The 11823-nt window shown below is 40.2% G+C and overlaps 2 protein-coding genes across 3 annotated transcripts in view; one reads left to right on the top strand and one right to left on the bottom strand.

The window, feature by feature from the left end:
* Positions 1-1004: 1004 nt before the first annotated feature.
* On the top strand, positions 1005-8438 carry tacc3 (transforming, acidic coiled-coil containing protein 3). Its single transcript, XM_040137242.1, has 17 exons — positions 1005-1154; positions 2994-3159; positions 3673-3800; positions 3886-3932; positions 4026-5142; positions 5253-5295; positions 5394-5523; positions 5758-5816; positions 5931-6061; positions 6265-6346; positions 6457-6582; positions 7236-7303; positions 7405-7448; positions 7552-7712; positions 7826-7932; positions 8017-8137; positions 8264-8438. The coding sequence occupies exons 2-17, from the start codon at positions 2995-2997 to the stop codon at positions 8327-8329; spliced, it is 2595 nt and encodes an 864-aa protein (XP_039993176.1). The 5' UTR covers positions 1005-1154; position 2994; the 3' UTR covers positions 8330-8438.
* An 84-nt stretch (positions 8439-8522) lies between these two features.
* The window catches only part of LOC120795365 (fibroblast growth factor receptor-like 1), a 29822-nt gene continuing 26521 nt past the window's right edge, over positions 8523-11823 (bottom strand). For both annotated transcript variants that reach the window (XM_040137243.1, XM_040137244.1), the window contains exon 8: positions 8523-10950. In XM_040137243.1, coding sequence (XP_039993177.1) covers positions 10508-10950 — 443 coding nt within the window. In that variant the 3' untranslated portion in view covers positions 8523-10507. The remainder of the gene's footprint in view (positions 10951-11823) is intronic.

Genomic DNA, 11823 nt, shown 5'->3' with positions numbered 1-11823 from the left:
TTTTAGGACCAAAGTGAAGAGTGTATACCGCCCCCTACTGTAACAGAGAGGGTAACGTCCATATATGGCGTGTGGCATATATGAATATGCAGTATAGCTTTATAGAAAGTCTGTGGTAACATCGTGGCTTTATGTTGCTGTTTACACTAAATTTTGAATGTCAGCCTGTGGCTTTTTCAAGATAAGATTGATAAACCCTTTCCTACTTCCTGTTTGTCCCATATTTCCTCAGAATTTTGGGATACCGGATATTAGGATAGATACTGAAACTGGAGTTTAGTAACTAATTGTTTAATATTTTGTATACGAGCTTAACTCATACACTAAGATGTCTAAGAGGTAACATAACAATCCAGAAGACACTGTTATAAAAACACGCGAAAGAGTACAATATGGTTCAAACCCAAACTGATGCTGTAATGTGCTTCCTGATTTTGTCTCTTTGAAGCCACATATTTAAATTTGGTTTGGTCTTCACACAGGGATTATAGCTCAAAATAAATTTAAAAAAGCAGTGAGCGAAGTCTCCCGGCCCCACTTCCCACTTCGCTTCCAGTGCCTCTACACAAGCCAAATCATGTTTACTTTTACAAACTCAGTGAAAACAATGCGGTGCCCCAAGTTTGTCTATGTATTCAATATGAGTTTATTGTCCTGTTACGTATAGATGGCTTGTAGATTGCATTTTTTCCGAAAACAATTTACGCGTATGCCATTTATGTGTTTAAAATCGATCTTAAATGTGGTCTGTTGGTATTAATCAAAACCTATTGTAATGCACACATTTTGCCAACAAAGTTATTTTTTATCATACTGTTGCATGTGCTTCGTTTGATCAGTGTTTAGATGTTTTTCATTGTGACCACTATCTTGGATTCTATATTATCTTTGAAGTTGGCTCTCGGGCGCCGCGGTAGATTGGATCCCATCCGCTCTTCAGCGCGATTGGCTGCTTAACCAGGAAGCGCGTTTGCTTTGAATGTTTCCGGAGATTTCATTGGTAGGTTTCAAGACTTTTAAATTCCAAACGGTTGTCACCCAGAGAAGGCGAGGGGCTTTCAAAAAGTACATCGCTCCTTCTTGCTCAGCCTGCGGCTGTATGGTCTGAGAGAAGACGTTATAACTCGTGTCACCTGCATCTGTGTTTTTTTGAGGTAGGTGGTGAATATAGGATGATAATATAGTAGCTTACGCACTGTTGTCTGTTCGTGAAACGTGATCCCGAGTTTTTGTTTTCCTCCGCTTTAAGATAACTGGGCCGTGACGTTAGTTCCCAAGTTACAATTAGCTTTTCTAACGTAGCTTTTGTGAAAGTTACTTTGCGGTTAACGCTGGTAATGTTAATATTAGTCTAACTTACGCCAGGTGTCGAAATTAGTGACTGCTTTTATGGCAAATGCCCAGCTGAACTTCGGTAGGTTACCGTTAGCAAATTCAACTGAACAGTTATTTTCTAATGCTGAAGAAAAGTTATGACTAACGTTAGCTGTCCACGTTGGTTAATTTTTTTTTTTTTTCCCCTCTGCGCTTAAACTAACGTTGGCGGTCAGCGATCTGAACTAAAGGATGAATAAAAGCGTTGGCAACATTGGTCCTATGACATCAATAAAACAAAGATGTCGTTCACAAATGGTGTGTGGGCGCACAAATCCTGTCTGGTAGTATGAAATGATATCGCTGGATTCATCAGCCTGTTCTTGGCCTTCAGTAACATTACCACGAAGTCATAAGTGTCTGACTTGCACCCAAAGTTGATGCCCTCAGTATATAGATATCAGTCAAAATGTAATGTATTATTTGGACAAAGGTTTTTATCAAAGCTGACATTTGCAAATTCTAAAAATCCTGTGTTGAATCGAGGTCACCATATATCTATCATCATCATCATCATATCATCATCATCATCAACATAATTAAAATCTGCCATAGCCCAGTATAAGTTGGAGCAAATGAAAACTGAAAGTCAGGTGGCAATCCCTTCAGCCATCCCAAATTTCTTGCAAGGGGTTCACTGAGTAAATCAATTCACCAATGATGCTTTAATAAACAGATCTTTTTCACAGTTAATGAAGGCATGTCATAGCACAAAAAACACAGGTCATTAATAACATTAAAAATGGCTGCACACCATTTGTTTTGCCTGTTGGCATGGCTTACTGGGATCCTTAAATGGAACAGAGCCTTTGTCAAGGAAATTATTTACACCTGTGCTTCTCCTGCTATTGCGAGACAATATGTCTCCTGTAGAAAAGGGGTATGGTCACTTCAGGGCTGTCGGATCAGGTGCCCCAAGTCATTCACCTGTTCATTTTATCTTCTATATTAAACAACTTTAGGTTATATTTCTTGGCTCTATAGCATGAACGATATTAGACTTTCCAAGAAATGTTCTGAATTCAACATTTTAAAGTTGAAAAAAAATTACTTATCATTGCTCTCTGGTGGGCAAACTATGTAATGGCAACACTGTTTCTGCCTCAAACATTTTGGTAATGCTGTACTGCAATGTTTTATCAGCCAACATATTCACTAATACCCATATAGCTCTGCAATGAGCTAATATTGGCCAACAGATCGGCGTAGTACGATGCGTCATTACCTGTGTAGCTTTGACCTCTTGGTAATTTTTAGCCTCAAGGGATCATGTTTTAGTTTTTCATGAAGATTTTTTTTTTTTATGTCTTTACTTTTCCACCTTTTACCCTGCAAAACTTTTCCTTATCTAGATAAGGAGTGTATGACACGAATAAAAATTGTAGGCACGTGGCAACCAAGATTTACCAACAGAAGTAAACTGGTGGAATCATATTTTTCTTGATTCTGCTGTTAACTTTATGTGTCCTCTTTCTTTGGGAAGAATATTTTACACACATGGGTAAACCCCATCACCAAAAGTGTCTTATCACCTGGGTGCAGCTTTGAGGATGACACCTCCCTCAGACTGCAGTCGAGTCGTCCCTGCCCTGTAACTTAGTTTGTCTATGCTTTTACAGGATGACTTCTGTTGAAGTGAATGATGAAAATCGTGGGGTCTGCCCTGGAGGAAAGCACAACAGCTCAAGTAACGACATATTTGCCCTGGATCAGCCAACTGGGAGGCCCTCTATCCTGCGCCAAACAGAGAACCTGCCCAGCAAGACTGTGCCAAAGGGGATGAAGGTACAAAATGAGTTACTTTTGATCGTTTTAGATGTTGTGTCCCCATACTTATAGATTCTTTTCACACTCTGAGACCAGGCTGAAAACACACTACAGTCTCTCACAAACAAGCAGTAACCTGGAGTAAAAGACAGGGATATTAAAATCTGGCTGACTTACTTTTTGTTAACACGAAACACTTGAACTTTTTAATTCGGTGACTATATGAAGTTTGACTTTGGCCTGTTTGTAGCCCACTTCTAATCAACTGTAACCAGATGATAATTAGACAGAATAAATGAGAACACCTGTGTGGGTGGACAGAAACACAAAAGATGCTTTCAGACTTGTTTCCAGCACAAATTTGCAAAGTGTACCGACTATTGTTGTGTATTGAATAAACAAATCTACTGGAAGACTGGACATTCTAATTGTTATTTTCTATCTTCTATGTTTGTTCTTTTTTCATTCTTATTGTATATAATTTTGTATTCAGGTAAAATTTACTATACTGACCAAACTATTTGTGTGTAGGTTTGTTTTCAGACTCCAAGAAGAGACCCTGTGACTAAGAGAATTCTATCTCCAACCAAGTCTGTCAAGATGACCAGTGTGGATGAGTGTACAAAAGCAATGGAGTCTTTAAATTTGGATAAAACAAAGTAAATAACTTTTTTCATAGTGAAACATGCCTCCAAAAAATAACGGTTCAATTTAAGTAAAGAAATCCTGTTTTATTTTTTGCAGTGCTTTGCCACAAGAGGCCACTGAGCACCCTAATGAGCCAAAACAAGGTAATTTATCCAAAATTACAAAGTTATTTTGCTTGAATTTCTCTGAATGCTGAGAAATTAATGTAAATCCCTGACTTTTGACTTTTTCCACAGAAGTGTCATCTTATCCGGATGACGACATGCCAATACAAAGCAAAGGGGGTTATCAGCTGGATTTTGACAACCTCGACGCTATCGATCCGTTTCAGGGGTCCAATAAGATGGTCCTCTCTCCAGCAAGGCCTGCTGTTGAAAACCCGCCTACAGATCAAACTGAGTCTCAACACACACAACCAGAGAATATCTTGGAGGAGCCCACCAAGAAGGATTCTGCACTAGATGAGACACTCCCATTCACCCCATCTGTGGAAAATTCACTGGTTGACGTCTCCGCCAACATCAGCTCCACAGAGAACAGTGTGGTCACAGTGGCAAAGGTCCCAGCGGTTGAGGAACAGGATTCATGTACTGCCACACGTGATGAGGAACAACCTGCTAAAACAAGTGTTGATCAAGACAAAGCATCGGGCAGCTTTGTGGACGATGCCCCACTGTCAGCAAAAGGTTCATATAACTTGGATTTTGACAACCTTGACGCAATGAATCCTTTCCAAACAGGTGGCTCTAAAATCCAGAATTCCCCTGGCCTTGGGAGAAAGCTGCCAGACAGTAATCCACCTCTTGAGGAGCCACAGATAAAGGAAGTTAAACCAGCAGGTACTGGTGATGTTCCTGAGGTGGCTCAGAAGGTGCCTCTTCAGCTTGAGGTGAAACCCACAGCTGCAGTGATTCCAATATCCACTAATACAGCCAGGCCTCTAGCTCCTGAATCCCAGCTAGCTGTTGCCCCAATCAAGGAAGGGCCGATCAAACTAGAGTTCAATTTCGATGATGGCAGTGAGGTTAAACAGAAACCGCCACCCAAGAAATTTGGGAAAAGGCCACCTGGTGCAAAATCTAAAGAAGGCAAGACGGCATCTGATGTCAAACCTCCAAAAGAAACTTCATTGAATCCCGATGCCACTGATGTTGCTGGCATTCCAGTTCTCAAAGGCTCTTACTCATTTGACTTTGACAAATTTGACAACCCAAACTTCAATCCCTTTGGCACAAAAACAAACATGAGCAACTCTCCAAAGTGCAGCAAGAAATCCAGCCCTGTGCTTATGGAAACTGCCATTCCAGAGCAAACAGAGAGGCCCGTGGAGAAGGAAGCTGTATCACCAGCATGGTATGTAAAGGTTTTTATCTTAGTGTGCCAAGTATTTATTTACAGTGGACACGTCACTTGGCAGCGGTACTTTATTTCACTGTAAGTGTGTATGTTTTTGTCCTCTGCAGTGCTGGAGAGAGAGTCCCAGCTGCCGAACCCAACCCCGGAGTGGTAAGAGAAGTAATGTGGTTTGATACAATCCTGATGCATTTTTCCATTTAACTCTTCGATTGTTTCACAACAAATATTTTGTTATTGTGGAATAACAGACTGCTGCCCCTGACCATGACATGGGAACTGTGCAGAGTCTTCCTGAGCTTTCTGAACTGTGCCAGCCTGAGCAGAAGTCACAGACTGCAATGTTAGAAATCAATGAAGACTTTGTCCCTGGAACAATGTGTAAGTAAGCATTGGACATAACTCTATTTGGTCTAGTTCCATAAGGATCTCTGATTTTTTTCTTTTTTTTTTTTTCTTTTTTCTTTTTGTGTGTGCCTAAACCTGGACTTTTAGAAGTTGAGTCCCTTGAAGATAACTTGCTTTTCTACTGAAGAAATGCTTCGTTCTGTGTAGTCTATCCATTCGCTGTGAAACATCATTAAACGGAAAGATTAACCTATGATCTTTCTCTAGTCATGGCCAATGATTTTGATGGACAAATCGACTACCTTGAACAGTTTGGGTCCAGCAGTGTGAGTACATACAGTTCATTCGTGGGTTTTTTTCTTTTTTCTTTTTAATTCGTTAATCAGTGCTGCATGACCTAAAGGTATTAAAATGTTAAATATGTTAATTTCTGTCAACAGTTCAAGGAATCTGCACTAAGGAAACAATCCTTGTACCTTAAATTTGACCCCCTCCTGAGAGAGAGCCCAAAGAAGTCCGCAGGCCCGGCTGCTCAGACCAATGTCCCCCTTCCTGCTGCCTTTGTTTCACGGTATGACATACTTCTGTTTTCACTTACTCTGATTGCTGCAGCTGTCAGTGGATGTTAAATCTTAATTTTTTCTGCTTTGGACGTTCTGTACAACAAAATGAGATTTGTCTGAAATGTAACCACTTACACCACTTCACATCTTTCTTTTTTTTTTTTTTTTTTTTTTTTCCTTTTTTTTTTTTTTTTTCTTCTCTCCAATTCAGCCTTGAAACTCCACAGTTGGCAGAAAAAGAGGCAACAAATGAAGCAAAGGGGGATTTTAAACTGTTTGATGCTACAGCACCAGTAAGTCACTCTTGAACAACTGGCATTGTCTGAATTTGTCACTTTATACACTGAGTGTTTCCTTGCTTCATCAGCAAACTTGATTTATTTACACTGTAACTGTCATCTAGACTGCTCCAGTCCTCGTGAGTCTCGTCCCTTTCCCACAGCCAGCAAACACAGAGGATGCCATTATTGAAGTGCTGAAGTACAGTCAGAAAGACATGGATGCAGCCATCGCCAAAGTCCAGGCAGAAGTATGTCCTGCTCAGTGATTTATGATCTGACAAATAAAAGCAGCTATTTGTCAGATCACAATCACAAACAAGCTCTTCTGGGTTGTTTCAAACCCAGAAGAGGTTTTCCATTTTAAGTTACTTTGTTTGGGTTTATGTGAACACAGCACATTGTCAAGATTCAAACTAGACCTTGTTCATACCATGGTTTCAGTGGGTTTTCAAACAATCCCTGGAGCGATTTAGAGTAATCTGATTCAGCCACAGCGAGCACAGTGCATTGTGGGTTAAACACAAGTATCTAATATCAAAAAAATGTGTTTAACAGTCAGTTATCGATGACTCTTCTGCTTGCAGGGCTGTAAATGTCAGCTTACTCTTGTTTCAATTACCGTTCTTCCTTCATTTAAGGAGAATGTTGTTCCATAATGAGCACAGTTCCCAGTACAGCAGCAAATGCAGACAAATCAGGCTTCCAAATATTTTTTTTTTTTTTTTTTTTTTCATTTTGTTTTTAATATAAGGTTATATTGTAAAAAATGACACTGTGAAATACAAACACATGCACATATTTGAAACAGATTATAGGCTGAAAAACGGTCTACTAACGAAAACATATTTGGCTAAATGACACGAATTAAATACTTTTTCTAAATACGTATTTTCTCAAACAGGCAAAGGAAAAAGAGGAGCAATGGAGTACAAAGTATAAAAAGCTACTTGATGATGGTCAAGAAATGAGGTGAGCCATGCTCTGTTGAAATTTGTTTTTGTCAGTTTTATTTAATATCAGTTTCAAAACATTTGACTTTTTTTTCTTTTCTTTTTAAATCTTCTGCACAGGAAAATAATTGCGGAATTTGAGCTCATGATTGCAAAAATGATGGGTAAGTTAACATAAATTCTATACTTGTTACACTCTTTAGGATTGTTGTATTTAATTGGTTGGTGTATTTAAAAATGGCTTTTCAATTTCCTGGCATTTTTCAGCTGATCAAGAGGAGGAGAGAGAGCAGGCCCAGACGAAGCTGGACAAGGCTCTGCTGGAGAAGGAGCAAGCGTACAGTGACCTGAATGCTATGGAGAGATCTTTCTCTGAGCTTTTCAAGAGACTGGAGAAGTACAAGGACGTTATTGAGGGTTACAAAAAGGTTAGGAAACATGAATACTTCCCTGTTACAAACCACAAATACTTGACATATTTTATGATTTTACAAAAGTTCTGGTAGTTTGATTTGTAAATTGTTTTGTGTCCTTTCCCCAGAATGAAGAGACTCTGAAAGCTTGTGCTCAGGACTACCTAGCAAGGATCAAAAAGGAGGAGCAACGCTACCAGACCCTTAAGGCCCACGCTGAGGAGAAAATTGGCCAGTAAGAAGCCTGACTCTACTATGTTTAGTAGTGTAAATTGTAAGACTTGGCAGTGGCTGACTGTAATTTATTCTTCATCCTTAGAGCAAATGAAGAAATTGCTGAGGTGCGGTCCAAGTACAAGGCCGAGGTATCAGCTCTACAAGCCCAGCTGCGCCGGGAGCAGCTGAAGGTGCAGTCATTGGAGAAGAGCCTGGACCAGAAGGTGAGTGGGGATGTTAATTAGATGGTGTGCATTTGCAGCAGTCTTGAAGATAAATACTAAATATGAGTAAATATATATTATTTTCTAATTTCCCTTGACTTTTTTTTTTTTTTTTTTTCTCCCCAGGAGAAGGAGGCTGAAGAGCTGACCAAACTTTGTGATGAGCTTATCACCAAAGTCCAGAAGGGTTGAGCTCGTTTTTAAATACTGTATGTTTAAGTACTTCTTTCTGTTTTTTCTCGTTCCCGTCTTTCTTTTGTAGTATGTTGTTTGTTTTTTGTCTATGTTCTTAGAATACTGTAAAAAAGTTAATAAAGATGATTTACAAGTTTCAGTGACTTTGTTCCAGTTATCAGATTAATACTTTAAACACTAAGTAATTCCATTTTTTGTTTTTTTTTTTTTTTAATTTCTCCGTGATTAGTGTTTGGAAGCACTAGGGGGCAGTGTTATATCATTTTGAATCTTGTCTTCTAAATTTTGGAATTAAGGCATTACTTGTGGATAAGGAAGTAACATGGCTGAAGCCCAAAAGGTTTTCTTCTGTGTAGAATTTCTAGTTTAAACACACAATATACTCACCGCCCTGTCTGGAGCTAAAGCTCATCCCTATCCTGCAATGCTTGGATACAAAACAAGAGCTCGCCTGATACAATGCTCCCCTTCTTTCCTGAGCAATCACAGGGTCCTGTCACATCACTCCCAGAGCAGGACAATACACTTCCTAAATGGTGAAAGGAAATCCTACCTAGATTGGAGTTGAATGAGGTGGTGGTGTGGACCGGGGGGGGGGGGGGCGGAGAGGATCGATTCACTTAAATGGGAAAAGATGCTGGTCATTTGGTGTAGTCTTGCAGGGGCCATCACTCATCTAAAAAGGGACTGTGAGACTTCCCTTGTGTCTGTACAGTATCTATTCAGTCATTCATCCCAGCAGCTTCTGTCCCTCTGCTGGCTGCCCTCTCTGTCACCCTCAGCAGACACTTCAGCTGGCTCAGAGGAAGAAAAGCTGACCCGTCTGGGCCCAGAACCTAAACAGCACTTACGTTTTAGGACAGGTAACCTCCACTGAAGTTACTCACAAGGACTTTTACGCTTTTGTTCACAAGCACAGACTTTGACGAACAATCATGGGTGTCCTCCCGAAGAACGTGCGCAAGTTTAAGAGTTCAGCTTGAGCAGAAGCATGTGACTTATTTGTTTCAGGTCATTTAATCAAACTACCAAACCATCAAACTTTCAGATGATTTAGTTTTTGAGCCTTGAAAAGAGTACATCATACAAGATTGTCAAATATAACCAATTACATACAGTAATACCTAAATATTGGCATGAACTAAATGTGATTAAACTGGGTGACAAAGTACTCAAAATGTACTATAGACAACAAAAGTATACTTTAATAACATTACATAGATATGTAAAACGCCTTACTCTGAAAAATAAACTTATGATACATTTTTTAGCAAAATAAATTAAATATTCATGACTCAATTTGATTATAAATGACTACAGCTTCATAAACTGGGTGGATAAGGTGGCGGTCAAAAAGACTCATCCTCTGTTGGTTTATCTCAACATCCTACCGACAAGTGATGGGAACCTACCTAAAAAAGTTAAAATGATAATGAGGACCAATTCAGTTAACATGGAAACACACTTCTTCCATCCCCTGCAGTCTTAGGCAAGGTTTGCATGCCGTGAACAGGCTATAAAGAACTTACCAGCCTACTCTATATCACTTTGAACATAGAAGAGAAGTTAGGGATGGAGAAAGGTAATAGGAAGGATAGTGGTCAGTATTCCAACATTATGCATCTTTAACAAAACAAAAGGACTACCTGAGTAGGAGCATAAAAACCAGCCCTTTTGTAAATCTCGAGTACCGTTTTCATCTTCATTACCAGGCAGAACATACGGAGCCTCTGCGCTCCAACAGCTGATTTTGTGAAAGGTAAAACCTAACCTCCATTTTTCAGCCACACCTCAAGTAGGAAAATGCAAAATGCAACAGCTGAGGAAGACCTTTCTGCTGGCCTGAATAGCTGCAATTCAACTCACACACAGTAGATTCCTTGTCCTTTTTCTGTTAAGTGCACAACAAGGATTAATGGATTTTAGTGGTGTGAGAATCTGAAGGTAAAAAGAAAGAAAAAAAGCACCAAGTACGGAAGTTTGGATGTAAAAACACAAGGTGTGTATCACTGGCCACTGTTTTTTACACATGCACACTCTCCCAACAATGTCCAGCTATGAGAAGAGTCAATTTGTGATTTTGATAAGAGTAATGCCAGGTGCCGCTGTACAGTCCACAGCTCATTCTCCCTCTGACACACTGGAGCAGTTAGTGGGGAGTATTTGGCACTAAGGCTAACACTGGAAATGAATGTGTTGATGCTGATGCACTTTACCGTCCACATGCGAGTGAGTGTGCGTGTGAATGTCTGTGTAGATTTTGGGGTAGATTTTAGGGGGGAGTGTTGGTCCTCCCTGGCTGAGGAGGAGCTGCTGCTGTGCCAGGTACTCCTCATAGTTCATGGAGCTCATGCAGTCTTTCTCTGGGCTGGAGGAGCTGGAGGACGGCGCCGCGCAGCCCCTGTCCCGCTCTCGATACGGCAGCCGTTGGGAGCTCTGCAGCACCTGTGCAGCCGCAGCTGGAGCACTGGGAGGGGGGCACTGTTTTCTGCTCTGACAGAACCACAGCAGCACTGTGCCAAAGATGAACACAATTCCAGCGGGTATGCCAATAATGACAGGCCAGGGGAGGGAGCTGGAGGCTGGCGAGAACATGGCCGTGATGGGAGGCTTTGTGTCTGCAAAAGAAGAGGGCCAGAGAAGACAGGGATCAAAACCAATTGCCAGCTCTTAAATGTCACCAAGCGTTTGTTTTATTCCAAAAGGTAAAAAAAGCAACAAAAGATTACTGTCATTATGGATGAATCTGCAGATTATTTTTAGATTCATTATTTAGTCAATAAATTGTCCAAACAACAGCCCAAAGCCGTAGATGGTTAAATATTTGAATCTTCGAACAGACAGATTCTTAGCTATGTCCCATATACAACCATCTGTAATCGTGTTACTGAAGTTCCATACTTGGTTCATGTCATGACAACTGAGCAAACTCTGTCCACTGAGAAGGCCGTAAGATCCAGGTAGAAAGCTCTGCAAAAAAGGCTGTTAGGTGGACTTTGAGTTAAGATTGTTTTGTCTAACGGAAGATGTTTAATTTACAATGATATAAAGGAGAGAAAAAAAGCAGCAAATCCTCATATTTGGGAAACTGAAACCAACGAAAGTTAGCATTTTTGTCTTAACTGACTAAATAACTGACTTAAATGACTACGTGGGGGATTGAAATCTGTCAATTTTCTTTTCTGTTATGAAATGCTTGAGCGTCATGCATTTACTTCAGCGTAAATGTGAAAAAACTAAAACACCCTCACTCGAGAAAAAAGGATGATGGAAAATAGCTTGAAGCCCTGGTAAAACTGACAGGGTTTTATTTATCTGGTGGAGAGTAAAACAGGATTACAGTTCATCAATAGCTGATACATAATAGGTGACAGCAAAGCTTTTGTGCTTGTTTGTATTGCTTTGTTGTCATCTGTCCTCATTTGTACTCTTTACTGACAAGCATCACATGTTGTCTCACCGTCATTACAGTTTGACAATCCTCTGATGCT

This window comes from Xiphias gladius, chromosome 10, assembly GCF_016859285.1.
Source record: "Xiphias gladius isolate SHS-SW01 ecotype Sanya breed wild chromosome 10, ASM1685928v1, whole genome shotgun sequence".
Classification (NCBI taxonomy): domain Eukaryota; kingdom Metazoa; phylum Chordata; class Actinopteri; order Istiophoriformes; family Xiphiidae; genus Xiphias; species Xiphias gladius.
The sequence above is the reverse complement of the archived record's forward strand: the minus strand, read 5'-3'. Positions and strand labels throughout refer to the sequence as shown.

Bases quoted from the DNA above. Each gene is read 5' to 3' on its own strand.
- tacc3 (XM_040137242.1), top strand. From the start codon at position 2,995: ATGACTTCTGTTGAAGTGAATGATGAAAATCGTGGGGTCTGCCCTGGA. The intron at 5,296-5,393 runs GTAAGAGAAGTA...GTGGAATAACAG, and splicing joins CCGAACCCAACCCCGGAGTG to ACTGCTGCCCCTGACCATGA. The intron at 7,304-7,404 runs GTGAGCCATGCT...TCTTCTGCACAG, and splicing joins GATGATGGTCAAGAAATGAG to GAAAATAATTGCGGAATTTG.